A 20,180-nucleotide genomic window follows, 5' to 3' on the forward strand; every position below is an offset into this window, starting at 1 on the left:
CCTTGAATAAATAAAAACTAGAGCACGCAATGTAAACAATAACAAACCATTCTGTGCATTGTCCCAAAATTTGGTTGAATTTGGTTGCCGGAGTCCCGAGTTATAATCAAAAATGTTTGTTCGGGCATGTACGTGTGTCAAACGCGTTCTAACCTGAAATCCCTTTGGCCAGGTGTCGCAACTACAGCAATGCAGAGTGTGTCAAGATAGTACATAAGAATGATCAAAAAATCATATAAAGAGTGATAACAATGCACGAAGATTTTACAATTTTTATTGAATATATCAGGATTGAAATTGAATTTTGGAAATCTTAAAGGTCAAAAGGAGAGGCATTGAGAGCTGCACAAAATGGCGTTCTTAACTCAATTTGGCCCAAAATCGACGTGTGACAAAATAGCACGACAACGACAAGTTACCATTCTGGACCAACTAGGGTTCATATTTGAGCTCAGCAACCCAAAATTTGAAAAGAACTTCGAATCTTCGAACTTCGGATAACCGAAAAACCAGATAAATCAAACAATCGAGTCTGCACTGTATTGATTTGCACAACCCACTTTTCCGACGCAAAACGACATCCCACTGTGCCCAAGTTCTACCCGAACTCGTTCTACCTGTTTACGAGGACGACAACGACGGCAAGCGCTCGCTGTGTTGCGAGCTTTTTTCGGGTGCTAAACTTTTACAGTCGTGCATAAATTTACATAAAATGTAAATTTGTCTACAACCTTCTCTCGCCGCCGAAAAATACCGACACAGGTGCTCTCCACCGCGCTCGGTCAGCACACGTCCCACGACCGGCAAACTCGACCAACTTGGCAGGTCGTTTTCGTGTTCAAAGTTTTGCCGGGGAGTTTGGTTCGGGTATAGTAATGCCATACATGGGACTCAAGCTTTCGGTTTCGAACTGGTGAGTATTCTTCTGTGCTGGATTTACCAGGTATTGTTTTACATCCCCTTTTTGCGAAGAGCTCGTACGGAAAGTGAAACTGGATGAAGTTCACGCAGGCTGAAGGTTTCTGGGAAGGTTCTTTGGATTATATTATCCCGTACGTACGCGCGTGAGACGTGGTGATGAGTTTAATGAGTCCGTTGACGAGGGTGGGGACTACACTGCTGCCCACAGGCGAACGTTAATAGGGGTACAGCTTTTCGGCTGTAATACAATCCCCACTTTTGCAGACCCTTGCGGAGGGTCCTTGATTTAGTCTTTATTTTTATTAATATTTATTCGCTGCTCGGCGGTGTTGCTCATCTGCTGTGGGCTCCAATGATCCGTCCGCAGCAGCAGCCGGCCAAATTGATGGTGGTGATGATGGTCGGCGGGGAGGTTACAGCCGGCAGGCCTGATGATGATGTTGATTTTGATTGGTGGCCATGAATCGGATGGAAACAATGAGAATGAAGCTTCACCGCTGACGTAGCACAGCAGTCGCTATTAATGCTCCGGCAACAAATTTCCGCTCCAAAAGTGTGCGCGCGGATCTATGGCGTTGTTCTTTATGAAGAACGCAAGTTCATAGAATTCTAAAGAAGCGGAAAGGAGAATGGTATCCGGCGCCATTAAGTTGATTTGGATTTGGCTTTTACTCAGCACATTGAGATTGATTTTTTGTTTCCTCCTTCGGTTCCTGAGTCGGAGTGTGTCCTCCAAACACAATGAATCAACGATGCATCATCGTTGACGATGATGTCTGAAACGTTCGGATGTGCAGAAAGTGGGTTTTTGGAGCGCCGTTGAGTGATGCAATTTTGGCAGCTTCCGCATTCTGACGGTCCGAACAACGCTGCAAACGATGATGATGTGTATTTAATTGCCAAATTCACAATCTCTTTGAAGTGATTTGTGCTGGTTGAAAATTGGCAAAGAATGAGAGAAAAATTAGCTTCTTATGCCTCAGTGTGATTTCAAACTCATTATCGGCATTATTTACCTAAAATTATGGGGCGTCGTACACCGACATCGAAGGACTCAGATATCCTCTGCTAAAACACATTAGGATCCCTCCGCAAATTGACTCTCGCCCATTGTATCCTTATATCTGTAATCTCCCGGGCTCCGGAAAGGATCCCCCGGTAAACGAAGCTCCTAGTGACACCTGTCTTCGATTACATTATACTCCCTCTCGGCAACGGTTGCGGTCCTTTCTCCGGACAGTGACACCTGAAATCCCCGTACTGAAAGCGTGGACGCATCTCGGAGTTAATCTTCTATACTTTGGGTCCACCAGGTAATGTCCGGTCCGAGCTGTGACAACCCCGGTCATAATGCTAAGAAAATAATTCCGCTCAAGCAAACCAATTACTGCTGCTGCTGGCAGGACACTCGTGCGGTCCGTCCGGTCGGTATAACAAGCTGTTTTACATGAGTGGCTGTTTCCCGCAGAGCGGGAATCACATCGTTTCTCCGGTCATCCGACGGGACATTGCTGCTGCTAACCAGGGTTATTTTTGTTTGTACAAACACCTTTCCGACGTCGGCTCTGGGACTACTGGGCCGGCCATCCTGTCCGATATGTCACTACGGGAGCTTAACCATAATGTTCTATTTACTCGAGGGATTCCCGTGTCTTGTCTCTGGGCATGCTTCGTGGGGGATTGAATGGCTTTCGCTGCAAGCTTCATTATGAATAGAGCGAGCCAGATCGATTATCTAACTTTGATAAAGCGGGCACGATTTAATTGATAAATTTCCCTCAGCGGACCTTAATCCCGGTGGGACTAGAACAGACCCAATTTACTTACCCTGGGTTACCTAATCTGATGGTAATAATCAATCGGCGGTTTCGTAACCGTTTTATGTCCCCTGAAGACGTTGCCGTCTTTCCGGACTAAAATCAACCTTCCAGCGTAACAAACCCCGTCACCGTGACTTGATGGCATTTGGGGGTGCACCCCGAAACGATGAAAAGCGGCTGACTTTTTGAATCGACTCCAAGAAAAACCGCCCTAGCGCAGCTGTCTTGTGTGACGCGCGGGATACCTGGGCTTCACAGGAAGGACTTTCGCCGGAAGGAAAGGGTGGGGAGCTTGACGGAAGACTGCTACATTTTCTCTTTGGTTGAGAATGCGAAAGCAAGCTCACCGTCATCAAATAACGTCTTCACTTTAACCCCCCTCCACTCTCCGGGTAGAGCGAATACGTAAGACGCTTTTGTGAACAGTTGTTTGGTTTTGCGATACTTTACCGGGGGGAGGCGACTACGGGCCTACGGGAAGCCCAGAGCATGACTTTAACAGGTTTCCAATGTGACGTCGGTCGCTGTGGAGAAGACATAATTTTCGTGCTCAATGGTCCGCAGCGGTGTTCAACCCCTTGAATGTCTTAACTGTGTCGTCGGCTAGGACCTTTCGAGAAGCTTTGAAGTTTGTGGACTCGGCGATCTGTTGACAGTGGTAAACACAAAAAGAGAGTTACCAAACATCGCAATTGTCCAAATCCTCATCAGTATCGCGTACCTTTCTTCCGCAGATGCAAAGTTCATTATCCGAATCGTACTTCCCAGAAGCAAAACACACATTCTGAGCCCGCACTGTCTGCCGCTCACGTACATGTTTACTTGCTCGCAGCACATCCCAGGGCTCGGTCATTGCTACCGTACGTCTGCCCCACGACGATGAATAACAGGCTTTGTTTTGATGGAAATGATTTTTTTTTCTCCCTCTGCTTCTTGTCCAGTTCAATTACCCTCCTCCGCACGGGTTCGTCCTGGCTGAAACTCATCGGCACTTCTGTTCGAACTTTCGACATTTGCTCGTATGCAGATTACGTTGTTCAAACGTAACCCCGCGAGCGCTAACCTTCATCACCTCTAGCTGGCATGCGTTGAGCAGGTGTGTTTAAGGTTTGAGCTATGCCAGTTTTCACACGAACTCCACTACCTTGAAGGTGGCGAAGGTTGCGTTCTTGGGATTCGGGCGGCCCTTTCCCTGCCTAGAGGGACAGCTCATTTTGTAACTTTAAGCAAGATGTGTTTTGAGTGGTTTCTCTCACAATTTGGCTATATTGAAACTACTCGGTATCCACCCAGGTAAACCTAATCGGATTTCGTCATAGAAGTGGCCTGAGTAATCCAAGACACTTATTGTTTTTGAAGACTGTTTGTCTATCACCTTTGGGGTATGCTGATCATAACATTCAAAAGCATGATTAGGATTTCACACTTGTATAGTTATCCTAGCCTGATGCTTTGTTAAAGACTGCCTTAGTCCGGTTTCAATTAGTCGGCTCCTCGGCTAATAATGTATATTTTTTACTCGGTACGACAAAATAATCAATACCCCCTCGTTCACCTGCATGCTTGCAAAAGCATGACACAAGAAAAACCCCTCCTGTCTTATTCCCAAAGGCTTAGCCGGTGTGCTTCAGGTTCAGGACCAGAGTTCGCCTTTCATGTGGTACACCACACGTGGCGCACCGCCCAAAGAAGAGCTTCGAGGAAAGCTTGCAATTACCAATCTGGCAATAAACAGTGTATCCCATACGGAACGATAATCCCACCGGTCTTCGTCGTCGACGACGTTGACACAGAGTATTGGCACACCATACCATACCACACCGAGAGACTAGGTTGGGGGATGATTCCCAGAATGAGAATCAATGTAAAATTACACCCATAAAATGTGACTCCCGGGGCGGTACGAGGGCTGGGAGGGACGAAATCCTTTGGAATCGCTACTCCGTGTCGCTGCTCCTTCTAGGATCCTCTTGCGTTGATGGTACTTGCCTTCTTCGTGCTCTCGGAGACAACACGTTTCAAGGGGGGTCCTCGTGGGGCATGGGATAGCAAGTGTTTAGACGTTAATCAGTTCTTGAAGCTTGGGTCCCATTATTTTCCTATTATCTGCGGGGCCGTTTCGTGTTCTGTTTTGCTTGCCTTTCCTTGTGATGCATGATTATTTATCTATAGCGTAAACTTTTTCCGCACTCTACGGTAGACAGGCAAAACTCTTTGTACCGCGCCAGTAATTAACGCTTAATTAACAACCATGTTTTCACCACCATTCGGAGGTACTCTTCGCCCTCTCTATAACCTCTAGTGGGGAGCGACAGGCACAGCTGTTTTGGCACATCCCAGCAACAACTCTGAAACTCTGTAAAATCTAGAACATAAAACTCGTTGCGGTTGCTGCTACCTGCTACCCGGCTGCCACGCCACGTTCAGAAGTTTTTAACGTCTATCCTGATTGTCTCTGCTGGTTAGAGCTTAATTGATAGACAACTGACAACACTAGCCTTTCTCCTGCGGATCTATCTCCCGCTTGCTTGCTTGCACCTGTTTTTCAAACTCGCACAAACACACACATCTCTCACATAAATCACTAACCAAAAGTATACTACCTGTATAGATAGAGTTCGAGAGAAAAAAACATTAAAAAATACTCAAACCACCAGCTTCGTACAAGAAGACACAATTATAAAACTTTGTCCTCTCTTGTCTTTTTCTTCTCTTTTCCGGCGTCGATATATAGATTGCATGGAACTACCTTTAGGTAAGTACGACGACGACGTCGTCAACAAAAGTCGTCGCAAATGTGCTGCACTGACTACTGACATGGGGATGCAGGAAGCAAAGTTTTTGTGGTGCCAAGTTTTTTTGTGTCTCCATCGAAGAAAATCAGGCCACTTTTTACCACCCTCTTATATGTTCTTATTTGATTCGTTCTAAGTTTATAGCTCTAAGTTAAATACAAAATTGATATTTTTTTTATCTATTTCAACCAGTGATGGTTGAGAAGTTTGTGAAATTATATCGATTGTTTGACTTGTTCCATTGAAGCTTTTTAACACTCATGGTTTAACATGGTTTAACTTTCATTCAGACATGCATCCGCTCTAAGTCCTATTTTAGAAGAACTTGTTTGGCATTTTATAACAATAAAATCCATTTTTTGTGCCTGTGATTAGAGCAAAATATACTGGGTGAAGTACCTTTAAGTCGGCCACCTCGGAATAAAGTTGGAAACCTTCTACGTTGACGAGAACTTATTTTGACAGAAAAATGATAAATAGCTTAAAGGGAACATTGTGTGTCCATTCCAAAATTCATTTTTTTAAACCCTGAAATTCCGGAATCCCTAAATTGTGTTGACACAGTTTTTGCAAATAAATTCCTTTATGTTGACGAAAAAGTGATAAAAATGTTTTTTTATGGAATCATTTTTTTTTTTTGCTGGAGCCAGTCTGACAGTTGACAAAATATGACAAAAAGACATGTCAAAGCTGCTGCTATTTTATTTATTGCATTATTTTTTCTTGACTATGACAAATATTTCAATGCTTTTCAAATATTGCAATCAGAGATGGAATAATCGCAAAAAAATCTTTTTCTCTTGCGAACTTTCTTCACCCGCGAAAGAGAGAGGACTTTCAGAAAAAAAATCAATCAAATGAAGATTTTTTTTTGTGATTTTCTGTGATAGCACCACTTAAATTGATTTAATTTATTTTCTTTAGGGACCATCCATAAACCACGCTGACACTTTTTTGGAGATCTCAAATCCCCCCTCCCCATCGTGGACAATTTCCATACAAATAAAATCTGTTTTGTAGGGAGCGTGGAATCCGTCTTGGGGTCCCATAAGTCGCTATTAAAAATTATGCAGTTTAGTTAAGTACTTCAAAAGTTATGCTAAAAAAACGATTTTAACAAAAGTCCGGAAGATTGTAAAAAGGGTTTTTTTGTAAGAAAACCCGTCATGTCATATACATTTTCATAAAGGTATTTAAAAGACCTTTCCAACGCGTCCAAAGCATTGAAGATCTGACAACCCTACACGGAAAGGGGATCGATCGCCAAACCAGCGACCGAATTTTGCTGGGTTGGTTTTGCTGATATCAGCGAAATTTTTCTCTAAACCAGCGAAATTTTTCGCTGAAAAAGGTGGCTGCGCGAAATCAAATCCAGCAACTTGGTTTCGCTGGTTTGTTATTTCCGAAACGGTTTCTTTTCCAGCGAAAGTTTTCGCTGGTTTGATACACATCCTTCCGACAGCCGTCATAAATGTTTGTTATTGTTCACGTTTGGAAGCGATTTGTGGCAATCGAATTGCTTTAGGGGTTTTTTCAAAACAAAAAAGCATGAAAAAGTTCTGCATCAAGTGTTCAGCATTAAAATACATACTCAACAGGTGATGGTTCTTTTCAATGAAAAGAAGCACGTTTCCATAAAGTTCTCGCAGCAGAAAAATACGGTGCAGTGAAGCTGGAGATGTATTTGTACTGCTGCATAGATGAGTGCACAAATTGTCGCAGGTGGCAGCAAGAATCGTAGGCGAGGAACTTGACCATGGCCGCGGTACAGTTTGTGCTGTGGCAAGTAAGTACAACCTGGCTGGACTTTCTTTTAATTCTGCTTCCGTTACTGCGAAATCTTTTCTGACGATTGTTCCATCCGTGAACCTCCGTCAACCGGAACGGAACTTTAAGATTTTTAGGTCTGTAACCGGTCACGCGCTGGAAAAAAACAACATTTGTTCAAAACTGTGTCTTTGAGATTGAGCGGGATACACTGAAGGTTAATTGAAAAAAAAAAACAAAAATAATAAAAAAATTGAATTTCATTTCATTTTGCCACACCACAAACATTAAATTCCCACCGAATCTGCCATCACTGGTCGCCACTGTCATCTTGCTGTCATCCGTCGTCTCGCCGCTCGCGGGCCGCGTAAACGTCAAACGTCGTCGTCGTCGTCGGAATTTCGTAGCATTGCTCCATCTCATCGCTAATTGTTTTTCTTTTTGGTGCGCGCACCCGCGATTCCCTGTTTGTTTTTCCGTTTTTAATCCGTGGCCACGCCACCAAAGGTGAGTTTAGCCGGGGTCCGGTGGCAGTTTCCTCGCGGGGCTATGGTTTTAATGTGGAATTTTTTTTTGCTAGCTGCCGTGTGGTGCTGTGGGTTGGCGTTCGAAGTGCAAAAAGGTTGTGCGTTGCGGAGGAGGACGGAGTGGCCATTTGGCGGCGGTTTGTAAACAAAGCGGTTGGGCGCAATTTGTCCGCGCTGGTTGGGATTCGGGCCCGCTGCAGTTGTCACAATGACGGATTCCTTCTTCGGATTCGACACGCATCTTCCGGTGGAGGATGACGGAGGCGGGGGAATTGGGGGCGGTCCGGACGATTCGGAGGAGGAGTACGATGCGCTGAACGATGAGACGTTTGGGCAGGCACGGGAGGGGGACTGGGAGGAGCTGCACGAGGATCCGGTCCGGTCCGGTTGGATCAGCGGGAGGGTGGGGGCGGGGGAATTGGGGGCGGTCCGGACGATTCGGAGGAGGAGTACGATGCGCTGAACGATGAGACGTTTGGGCAGGCACGGGAGGGGGACTGGGAGGAGCTGCACGAGGTTCCGGTCCGGTCTGGTTGGATCAGCGGGAGGGTGGGGATGGCGATTCGGGGCCGGATTCGGACTTGGATATGAACTTTTCCAGCGTTCGGATTGACAACTTGGAGCTGGACGATGATAACGAGTCGGAGGCGAGGTTGCAGCTGGATCCGAGCGTGTGGACGATGCCGAGCAAGCCGGAGACGCCGCGGCCGCAGTTGCCACATCCGGCGATGCAGCAGCACCATCCGCAGAGTTCGTTGATGGCGGCGATGCAGCACCAGCAGCACCATCAGAGGATAGGCGGGGGACCAGGTAAGGGTGGGGAGATTTTGTGAGAAGGGAGTTTGTTATCATTTGGTTTGTTTTAGGTGGCCCCTTTGTCGGTCTTCCCCCCAACTTCCCGCTGCCGAATCCGGCTCAGATGCGCATCTGTTCGGTGGAGGAGATCGAGCAGAACATGATCAAGCAGCAGGCGCAGCACTCGATGCCGCCGGAGGTTCCCCAGCAGCTGCCGCCGTTTCATCTTCCGGGCATGGGACTGCCTCGTCCGCCGCCCGGATTCCCCGGCATGATGAATCACCAGCCGCCGTTGACGTTTCCGGTGAACTTTCCGCCGCCGTTGAACATGGTTCCCCCGTTGGTTCAGGAGATTCAGCAAAACCATCCGATGCTGAACCAGCACCGTCAACACCAGCAACAGGGTCAGAATCGCTACCAGCAGCAGCACAATAATCGGCAGAATTACCACCAGAACCAGCAGCAGATGCAGCATCACCGTGGCAAGCTGAACCGGTCGGGCGAGTACGACGAGTACGCGAACCTGATGAGCGAACGGGACAAGCAGTGGCTGCTGGCCTTTGTACTTAACGCCCAATACCCACCTGATGCCAAACCCATGTGGACGTTCATCCATAAGCATGCGTATGGCCTGGTTTTTGACAACGATACAAAATACGCCTGCGTTGTAAGCCTCCTTGCATATTTATCTAAACCTCCCGCTAAGTAATTTCTATCGTATTGTATTTATTGTGAAGATTGTGAATTATTTATTTATTTTTAATGTGTAAATTTATGCTTTGAATGAATATATTGTCCTATAATTTGATCTATTGATTGAGTTTTTATTTAATAAGTAAAGAAAGTTAAGCAATAACTCTACTTAAAGTTCTCAAGGTTCAATATATGTAATAAGATTTTTTTGTAGTTTAAATCATTTTTTAAACGTAGACGGAATAAATGCTCCTAATGAGCTCAATTTCTTTGATTTATTTAAATCACCATTGAATGATTGATCAAATTCTCCGCCTGGTTCTGCCAGAATCCTGTTAGAAGGGTAGAACATTTCTTCTAGAATGCTGTTAGAATATACAGCTCTGTAAAAACTCTGCAAGAATCCTACAAGAACTTCGTTACTGGGTAACTGCACACCAAATATTTGCACATTGAAAATGATACCTTCTATCCCCCGCTCGCCAAACCGGTTTGTGTCTCGACTGAGTGCTTTCGACCACTTTAGAACAGTTTCAAAGGTTTCAAACTACCCGCTGAGAAAATCTGTGCACTTTGTTTGATAAATTTTTACAACTTTCACAATTGTTGCAAAATCTATGCAAAAATATTTTAACACCATTAGAGAAACGTTGTTTTTTTTAAGTAACGCAAAAAAAATGGAAAAATTGTAAAAAATGTTGAATGAATCGTGCGACCCCCCTCCCGTTACGTAATAAAATAACGCTCCCTAGGCGTGTTGAAGTTTCTGCTCGATTCATACACTCAGAAAAAAGTACTGGCAAAATCCATAAGAACGTCTTATGACCTTTCGACATCAGGATTTTATTCGGATGTCATAAGATTTTCTTATGGCTGGGAGGGGAAATTTGACAAAGCCGTAAATTAAGATTTCCATTGAGTTATCTTATGACATTCATAGATGGAATTGTGTACAGAATATATGGCAATGCTCATGGAGATCATATTAACATACATTGTTATTTATACCCATTTTTTCTTATTTTTAATTGAATGAAAACAAAAGTTAATTTAATTTTTAAACATGTATATTTTTGAATGATCGTAATATAACCAAAACTTTATTTAATTTTTGCTTCGAGGAGATGTTTTCTCCGTTCTTATTCGTGGTCGCTCCACTGTTCCTCCGCTGCTCATCGTCCCGTTGGTTTCCGCTGCCTCCGGTTTAATCGTCTTTTGCTGGTGAGTCGGCATGTTCTGCCGGATGGCCAACATCTTCGGCATGACCGCGTCAATCAAACTTAAACCCCTTCGACCGCTGCTCGGAACTGTCCTCACCGATGCTATTCTCCGGATCCTTCTGGAGGATGCTGAGAAGGGCCGCCGGCGGAACCAACAGCCATGTTACCTAAAATACCAAAACAAAATATTCAACTTCGAACCAAAACCCACACCCAAACGGCAGTCGCATGATTGTGATGCATGGCGGCATGAAAGTATATCAGAATCTGCATGAAAACTGTCCTCATGCATTTTTTGCGATATAGGAGTATGACATTTTTGCCCGTTACCGACAATTATCGACATTAATTAATCTCTGATTCTCAAATCCTCTGGTTTATTTTGGCATAGGCTTCTGCCGCCAAAACAAAAAAACAAACGTCGGTGATAAAAAACGCTGATCCAGTGCAAAAAAACACTGGTCCAGTGGAAACATTCGCTGAACCAGCGGATTTTTCGCCGAAACCAGTAGAATAATCTCCTGGTTGATTTTGGTACGAGCTGCTGCCGCCGAAAAAAAAAACCCGGACGTCAGCGATAGAAAACGCTGATCCAGCGTAAAAGAACACCAGTTCAGTGAAAAAATCCGCTGGACCAGCGAATTGTTTCCCAAAACCAGCACAATAATCTACTGGTTGATTTTGGTACGAGCTGCTGCCGCCGGAAAAAACCCGGACGTCAGCGATAGAAAACGCTGATCCAGCGTAAAAGAACACTGGTCCAGTGAAGAAATCCGCTGGACCAGCGAATTGTTTCCCAAAACCAGTACAATAATCTCCTGGTTGATTTTGGTGCCCTGCCGCTTTTTCCAAACCAGCGAGAAAATTTTCTGATTCTAGCAAAACTGATCCCCCAAACAGCGACATTTTTCACCAAACCAGTGTTTTTTTTCACTGGTTTGGTAGAATTTCATCGGTTTCCAAACCAGCGAAAAAAATTAGCGATTCTAGGTAATTTTTGTGCAGGCTGAGAAATTAGCGACATTTTTCGCTAGTTTTAGCGAACTTTATCGCGATTTGGCGATGGATCCCCTTTCCGTGTATCAAAAGTTATAAGCACTTAAGTGCTATTTACGCACTTTTTGGAGGACGGATCTCAGATATTTTGATGGAAACGTTGTCCGGATCTCTCATGCGGCCTATCGTTGGATAGGTATTCAAAAGACCTTTCCAACGCGTCCAAAACATTGAAGATCTGACAATCCTATCAAAAGTTATAAGCACTTAAGTGTTATTTATGCACTTTATGGAGGCCGGATCTCATGATCATCTCATCTCATCTGATGATATTTATGTGACTTATCTTTGGATAGGTAATTAAAAGACCTTTTCAACAAGCACGAATTGAATTGAAAATCTGACTACCCTATCATAAGTTGTAAGCACATAAGTGCCCTGCAATATGAAGATCAGACTACCCAATCTCAAAAAAAAAGTACCCAATCTAGTGGTATGAATAATGAGTCAAATTGATAAAACACTGAAAAACACCGCCATTTTGTGTCTATTTTGGGCTGTGAGGAAGGCGCCAACCATTTAAGGGTGGATTAGGTAACGTTTTTCTCTTGATGAGTGTCAACAGATTTTCCTTTGATGAAAATTCTTCCATCGCTGATTGCAATACAGTCCATACTTGATTATCAGAAGACCTCGGAAAAAAATCACTTCTGATAATCGAACTAATATGAGCCCAAAAATGCTGTTATAGTAGATTATGTAATGTATGTATTTTGTGTTGATTAATCATCGTTCAAATCAAAACATTATTGAAAAGCATTACTTTTCTTTACAAGTGCTGAAAAGTATATCTTATCAGCTCTTGTATTACTTTTAGTATTACTTATAGATTCTATTATTTTTGTTAGAAAAAGTAGGCCTTTTCGACGTTCTAGATTGACAGGAAAAGCAAGTAGTTTCCGACGGAGTTTTAACGGAATTTCAAAAAGTGATTTAGAAATTTAAAATCCAGGATGGGGGCCAAAATGGCGGTGATAAAAAATTGAGAAAATACATTTGGTAATATAACAGGCAAAACTCATATTTAACTAAAATGAGCTCGCAGAACTCGAATTTAATGATAGGAGTAAGTTTCATTGATTCCTTCGAATAGAGGCTTCTGAGAATAAAGTCTGGACTGTACCTGATTAATTAATTTGTTTTGTGTTTCATTAGATGATCTTAAATCTTGTTATAGCAACTCTTTTGACCTTAAAATGTAAGGCAATCTGCTTTTTAACTTACTTTTTGGGACAACAAAGTCCCCCCATTCTTCTGATATCAAATTTCTTCAGTCAGCATTCCTAATCGCGTTCTTAATTTTCTACTACTATGCAAACCGTCACGCACCTTCCGGCGCCTGACCAGCGGCAGCTCCAGTAGATTGGCCCACTTTCCCCGGAAAAGCTTGACACCACGCTGCTGCCTGTCACCCTGCCATCCAATTAGTATGCCCACCACCGCACAACAACCATTCCAAAACCAATTAACCTATGCAGAACTTCCGCCGTTTCTTCAAGACACCCACCGCCCTTTGGTCTCGTATTATGTCATAATTTTCGATATTGATCGAACAAGAAATTGAGTTCAAAGCAGCTCTTACTTAGTCATTGGAGGGGGAGGTATCAGTAGGGCAGTCATCATCTCATCTAGTTACTAGAAGGTATCACCGCCGAGTCTGCTAAAGGGGTAGAAGGAGGAGGAGGTTGCGCTTCTCTAATCTCGCCAGGTCACGATTCGTCTTTGATCACGAGTTTGGAGAGGCTTACAGCATACGACCACACAGCAGTGTGGCGCATGGAAATGTTTGTGTGGAGAACAATTTATTATAGCTAAAAACTCTCTGACTCTAATAGTGTTTTAAGCGTAGAGGTCTTGAGTAACTAAGCTACGAGGCTTGGCGTGTGATGGCTGCTGCGAAATCACATTCGTGTTCTACCACCGTCTCGAGGGCCCGAGAAGAGCGTACAGAATGATGATGTCGGTAAAAGTGATGTGATCATGCCTATTAATTACTAGATACGCGTTGTTGTGGTGTGTAGTGCATTAGTGACACATTAGTGCGGCGAACTACTCCCGCGGCGGAAGCCAATGCGGATTGGTTTCGGCTTATACTGTGTGTGGAGGGGGTAATCTAGTTTTCCGCGTTCTGCTTGTTGTACTCCTCCCGGTAGGAAAGCGCCTCGGCCAGCTCCGGCATCGCCTTGGGAACCTGGTTGAAAACACGTACCTGTAACGAGACGGTTACGAAACGGAGTTAAGGATTATAGGTGGATTTGAAGAAGCTTTGGGTTGGGCTCTATTCGTGGAAAGTACGTGGCAAAACATTTGCATGCGTTGACGACGAGCTGATCTGCTGTCGGAATACCATTTGATAAGCTATAATAGGATATCCACGTGTGCAATAATCTTCTTAAGGCGATGAATTGGGTTGGAATACGTAAGGTTGAATCTGTTTTAAGGATATGCTAACGGTTTTATATGTAGAATCACACAAAATTCATTCACATTTCGAACTTGAAATGTACTTGAAAATGGTATGCTAGTATAAAACATCGCGTTCTAGAATATTCATTGAAAATTGAATATGTAAATCTATTAATTTTCATTGGTCCCTTCCGAACGCGCTAGCACGCACGCAACCAACAATAATGCTTGGTGATGTGGTTTGTTTACCTCAGAAAAACAAATAAATATTCATAGTCATATTTTTGTTTTTGGCCAATTCACCGTGTGCACTTCTGAGTTGTCCTCCAAGTACTCCACAACCAGGGCTGCGGACTCTGACTACTGCTCTTGCTTCTGAAGATTTGGCGACTCCGATTCTGAACGGACTCACACGATTTCAACAAAACTTGCATACAAAGTATTCTGAAATTTGGGCAACTCCGATTCCAGCTTTTCAGAGTTGACTCCGATTCCACAGAGCTGGTCACAAAACTTTTTTTTTTGCTGTGTCGTGTTACTTTTCAGTCGCGCATTCCGGAACGGGAAGCGATGAACCATTGCGCATTTGGGGGGGAGAGTGCGGAACGTATACGAGTCCCCGGGGTAGCATTACGACTTCGATTGGAAGGAAATCTTACAAGTGCGAAGTCAACCAGGGAGAGGGGGTCACAAGAAGCGATACAAGTGTGGGTGCTTCCAGGTATCGATCTAGTAATTTAGTTTTCCATCAAGACTTCAAATTGGATTATTACCAAGTTCGTTCCTGGGGGGGAGGGGGGGGGGGGGACGGGACACACGTAGGCACTGTCAACGGAGGCGAAAGGATTTAAAGTTGGCAGTTTACGTAAGGAGGGCACGGAACTCGAAGGAAAAACTTTTCCCACAACCCCCTTGGTATAGTTCGCGTTTGCGGTGTGCAAGAGATCCAAAGGGGAGTGAAAATTTAATTACCGGTGCACATTGGTGGTTGTGTATCGCCGGTCGAAGGGTACCGAAGCGGAAATCAGCTTTTATATGGCTTTATCCCCGGTGTGTAGCTAAAAATAACGACGGGTATACTTCAGAACCATCAGGTGCACACGGATGGATGACAGTGTGCCACATGGATCGGTGGTCTGCTCTGCTTCATACAAAGAAGCACTGAGTCCTGGCTTCAAAAAAACCCGACGACAGGATTTGTCAGTCATGCTTTCTTCAGTGATCAGTGATGGGAATCTCTCGTAAGATCGAACCTCGATGCTTTGACTTGAAGGTTATCCTGTCCTGAGTTGTACGATTGGTTTAGTAACTTTGCTTTAAATTTCATCTGTATACATGAGTCCTCTTTGAATAAAACGATGAATAGTGGTTTGCCACCCCTGACCGAAGTATACGATACCAGAAGGCAGGTCCCTCCCTTCCCGTGATGTCCCACGACCACCAGGATGTGAGCGGTATTATGTTCCTATCAGGAAGCCGTCATCGTCGTGGTCGGCGAAGTTCTTGGAAACCCCCGAATGTTATCGCTGCCGGCAGCAGGGGTCTCTTCTCCGGAAGTACCCCGCTTATCCTGGCGATACCGGTGTGTCTCCAGCTCCAATTACATTCGTCCATCCCGCATGCGATAATGCCGTTCGGCTGGGGCTTCGCCATGTCTTGTAAATCAATTTGATACATGTTCATTGATGGCGATCAAAACGATGACTTTGATACGAGAGGACCACCCCCGCGGGTGGGTGGGGGTGTCAACCCCCTGCGGGGTCACCCGGCATCCCGTGGATTCAATTAACGGAATTAATGATCGATCCAATGGCTGGCTGTGAATGGGAATGTTTGTTTTGTGTTGTTTTTTTTTTTTTCTTGGGCTCGGAATCCGGCCCATCATGATGAGATTAAACGTGCCGCTCGATGTTTACCCCAGAAGTGCTCACATGTGTGTTAATCCGAGAGCTGCGCAAGGACGATGCTGAAATGGTTCTTATTTTTTGTCTTCGTAATGTATCGCTAATGAAACAAACAAGCTGACGCGTTGAACGATTCCCTAATTGGAGCAATCTGTTAGAAGTGAGGGGGGACGCCAGATGGCCCCCAATGGGCCAGCGATTACTTCGGAGATTGGATCGAGCTGATTCATGGGTCGACGTTCGACAGCTTCCATGTTTATGGCATACCAACAGGCGCTTCATGAATAAAAATCATTCATATTGGAAGTGCTTTTTTTTCTCGTTTAATAATAACTTCTCGCTGCTGTCTCCGGTCCCGTTTCTTGCAGTAAAAAGCGAAGGCCATAACTCACGGAAATTGTCTTAATCGCGACAACAATTTGTCATTCACGGTTCTTACAATGCAATAACATGCAGATTTTTGCCTTCGATTTCGTTGACACAAACTCCCACGCGATTCGATTACGTAAAATCCAAACAAACATTCCACCGCTGTCGTTGTCAACTCAAGGACAGCGTGCTCCATAAATCCACATCCAAGCATCGACAAAATGTTGCTGTTTAGCGGGCCCCAACAAACCTCTAAAAATCTTGCCAAAAAAAGCACACCCACGTGCGCTTCCATAAACCGACAGGACCAACTACGTTCTCGTAACAGCGTCAAACCCGTTCACGGCAACTGATAAGTGCCATAATAATGACATAAAAATCATAGCCAAACTTTCTACATATTCTATCGGCTTCATAACCTTTCACGGGTGTTCTGTCATAAACTTCAGGGTTGTCTTTCGCTACAAGCTTTCAAGATTTTTTTTTCTTTCCTTCCATTCCCTCGAAACAATCAGAACCGTTTTTATGCCAAGCAACAAACGAACCCGGGGCCAGACCAGACCAGTTCGTTTCCTGTCCATTGGTCGTTGTTGCGAGAGTCCTTATCGCTAGTGCCAATGTTCCGTAGTACCCCTAGTCATCAATTTCAACTAGAATTGCATGATTTCTGTGTGTTTTTGCCGCTGCTGCTGTGTAGTTTATTTTCCGATTTTATTCGTTCCTGCTGCTCCTATCTGCCTGGCTGTCTGGTTGAAGTTGGGTCTGGGCTAGACAGTGCGCAGGGAATTTCTGTCGGTAATAGGGGTTGTAGGTCCTATGTTGGAGCCCTGGCAGCGCATTTTTATGGGGAAATGCTTATAACTGGAGCATAAAGGTGGGTCGTCGTCGGATTTTGACTTTCCTAAATAAATTCCGGTCTATCATTGTACACAGCAAAAAATCCGATGGTAAAATCGCATGCAAAAGCATGCACATCACCTTTGTGAGCAAAAGCATGTAATATTGTATGAGAAAACGTGTACACGAAAAGCATGTACGAAAAGAAAAAAAAAAAGATTTTGCACACCGCAAAAATAACAGCCCTCTGGTGAGAGTCACATCCAGATTACTAAGTCCGCGCCCCAACCATCTCGGCTATCTCACCGTCTTGTAATTGATGTGTTCAACGCCGATGTACCAGTAGGTTTCCCGTACGTCATATACTGAACTAACTGTATACGATGTATGGGGAACTTATAGCTACATCGGTGTTGATTCAGCCAATTTCACAGCGGCGAGATAGCCGAGATGGCTGGGACGCTGACATGGTAATCTGGATATGGCTCTCACCAAATTGATTTTATTTTTGAGGTGAGCAAATTTTTTTTTCTGCCGTGCATGCTTTTTGTGTACACGTTTTCTCATATTGTACACATGCTTTTGCTCACAAAGGTGATGTGCATGCTTTTGCATGCGGTTTTACACATAATTTTTATACTGTGTACTAAGCTCATGTTTGCTTCGGTTAGTGGCGTCAGATTGTCGTAGTCGAGCTATCTTGTCGCATGTACATTCAGGCCAATTTGAGTTAAGAGTTTGTGCAGCTTTCAATGCCTCACCTTTTGACCTCCACAAATCCCAAAAATTCAATTTCAATCCTGAGATATTCAATAAAACCGAAAAACTTGGTGCTTTGCTGTCACTTTTCATATGCAAGAAGTTTCAATCTTGCCGTGCTATCTTGACACACCCTGAAAATTGCTGTAAGTGCGACAACTGGCCAAAGGGATTTCAGGTCAGAAAGCGTTTGACACACGTGCATGCCCTTATACAGTAAACATTTGTAATTGTAACTCGGTACTCCGGCTGAACCAAATTCAACCAAACTTCGGGACAATGCAAAGAATGGTCAACCCAACAAAACGTTTTTGTTATTGTTTACATTGCGTGCTCTATTTTTTGTTTATTCAAGGTCAAACGCGTTTTTCTCGGAACGTCAAAAAGCGACGTGCGAAAAGATAGCACGACAGCGTCGAGATGAGACTGAGATGCGTTGAGGTAGCGTTGATCGTCACAAGTTCTTTTTTTGTCAAAAAGACATTGGACACTTCTCGACAAGACCCAAAATCGGTCCTCTTACTCCTAGTTTGATACGAAACAAAGCGCCGTGTTCACCAAACTTTTAGGCTCAAGTTCGTCTGTGCAACGATTTGTTCCGATGTTGCCGTTTTAATAGTTGTGCAACTCCCCGTAGTACCGCCCTTTCCACGTCCTCGAACACAGTTGCACGGAAAGATATTGTTATAGCCAGCAACAGATATTTAATCGATCAAACTTTATTGATTTTTTCCCGGCCAGCCCTGTCCCACTCTATCACGGTAACCGTGCGTGATATGCCTTCTTGTGTGTGGGGTACTCATTGAGCCAACTTTTTTCTTGTAAAAGTAATCACAATGATCTCTCTTGTGCTGAAATGCAGTTGGCATGTCTTGCGAGATGACGTGCACTTTGGCGCGCGCCAGAGTCATGCTTAATCACTGCATGATGGCAATCTCGTTGCTTCCTCGTAAGATTCACTGTCTAAGAAAGTGGTTAGACCTTTTCACCGGAAGCGTTGCGAGATTTGCCCGAGGTTCCGTCACAATTTCTCTCTGTCATAATGTTTCAATAAAATACCAACTCCGGTAATGGTTAAATTGATTGGCCGGCTGGGGATTGCCTGACTTTGCCGAACCAACCCAAGCCCGGCATCGCATATCCTATTTATTACTAGCGGTGAGACGGCAACCCCATAGCCGGAGGCCGCAAAAGGACGACGTTATTGCCGAAAAACGACAGAAATTGAGTCGCACGGAGTCTACCTTCTGCCGTATCGAATCGCGTCCCCAGGAGCAAAAAAAAAAAAAAATACCGATGATTTATGGGAGCTTTTTTTTGTGGGGTTTTTTCGTTGATTCCTTTTAAAAGACGCAGCAGTGTGCGTGTGCCAAATGGAGTCGTTTGTTCCAGAATTTAGGGGTTTAATGTGGGTAAGCGATTGGAGGCTCCTTCTAGAAGAACGTAGATTGTGACGAGCTTGGAGCAATATTTTGTTAAACGTTTTATGTCAGGACCAAATTTTAATCATGAAAAATTCTTGGGATTTCGAGGAAGTGCTAGTCACAGCGTCACAGACTTCAAACTTTTAAGCAAAATGTGTTAAATCATCGAGATTGTACTGTGCAACAAAAAGTCAGAAAAACCAAATCGTTGGTCACAGTTCTGACTTTCCATAATCGATTTCCCACCTTTTTCAACCCCTCGAAGTTGCCCGTACCAGTAATAAGAAGGACATGGTCCGTAACAAAATGTCTGTTCCTGGAAATCGGAGATCCTTTCTGACTTGCTATCCCCCACACTCCGGCCGCCGCTGCCGCCACCTCACTTTCGGTTCAATAACTTTCCGTTTCGTTTCTGCAAATGATTGCTTTTCCAGATTTGCTCCACCCTCGCTGGCAGACATTTCGCTTTTTTGGCTTTCGGCGACCCCCTCTCAATTTCCCTAGTTATTCCTGCTCTTAACGCATGATTTATCATCCTTTTTTCAAGGGAAGGCAAATCCTCCCCCGCAAATAAAACAATCGTCGAGGACGAGGACGACGATTGATGAGATTTGTGTGTTTGCGAGCGCGGTTAAGATACAGAACCGAACAGAACCACGTCAAGGATCATCACCTCGAAGCAGCTGTGGCGAGTGGCACTTGAACTTATCCTTATCGGCGGCGCAGACTGCCTGACAAATGGATGCCATTTTCGGAAGTGCCTCGTGCTCTCTCTCTCTCGCTCTCAACGGAAGTGGCATGTGGGTTGGCAGTAGAGTCGGCTTCCTGTCGGCGACCACATTTTTGCTCTGGCACGAGTTTAGACGGGGGTGGGTAGGACAGAAGCT

The 20,180-nt window shown here is 44.4% G+C and overlaps 2 protein-coding genes across 7 annotated transcripts in view; one reads left to right on the plus strand and one right to left on the minus strand.

Annotated features, from left to right (window-relative positions):
* LOC120432160 (RNA-binding protein Musashi homolog Rbp6) overlaps positions 1 to 20,180 on the plus strand; it is a 100,218-nt gene that overhangs the window by 34,038 nt on the left and 46,000 nt on the right. For 3 of the 4 annotated variants that reach the window (XM_039597287.2, XM_039597291.2, XM_039597290.2), the window contains exon 3: positions 5,476 to 5,496. The exons of the other annotated variant lie outside the window; for it this stretch is intronic. In XM_039597287.2, coding sequence (XP_039453221.1) covers positions 5,476 to 5,496 — 21 coding nt within the window. The remainder of the gene's footprint in view (positions 1 to 5,475; positions 5,497 to 20,180) is intronic. 4 annotated transcript variants of the gene reach the window in all.
* LOC120432162 (uncharacterized) overlaps positions 13,378 to 20,180 on the minus strand; it is a 63,320-nt gene continuing 56,517 nt past the window's right edge. For all 3 annotated transcript variants that reach the window (XM_039597292.2, XM_039597294.2, XM_039597293.2), the window contains exon 6: positions 13,378 to 13,803. In XM_039597292.2, the coding sequence (XP_039453226.1) occupies positions 13,708 to 13,803 (96 nt within the window). In that variant the 3' untranslated portion in view covers positions 13,378 to 13,707. The remainder of the gene's footprint in view (positions 13,804 to 20,180) is intronic.

This window comes from Culex pipiens, chromosome 3, assembly GCF_016801865.2.
Source record: "Culex pipiens pallens isolate TS chromosome 3, TS_CPP_V2, whole genome shotgun sequence".
NCBI lineage: Eukaryota > Metazoa > Arthropoda > Insecta > Diptera > Culicidae > Culex > Culex pipiens.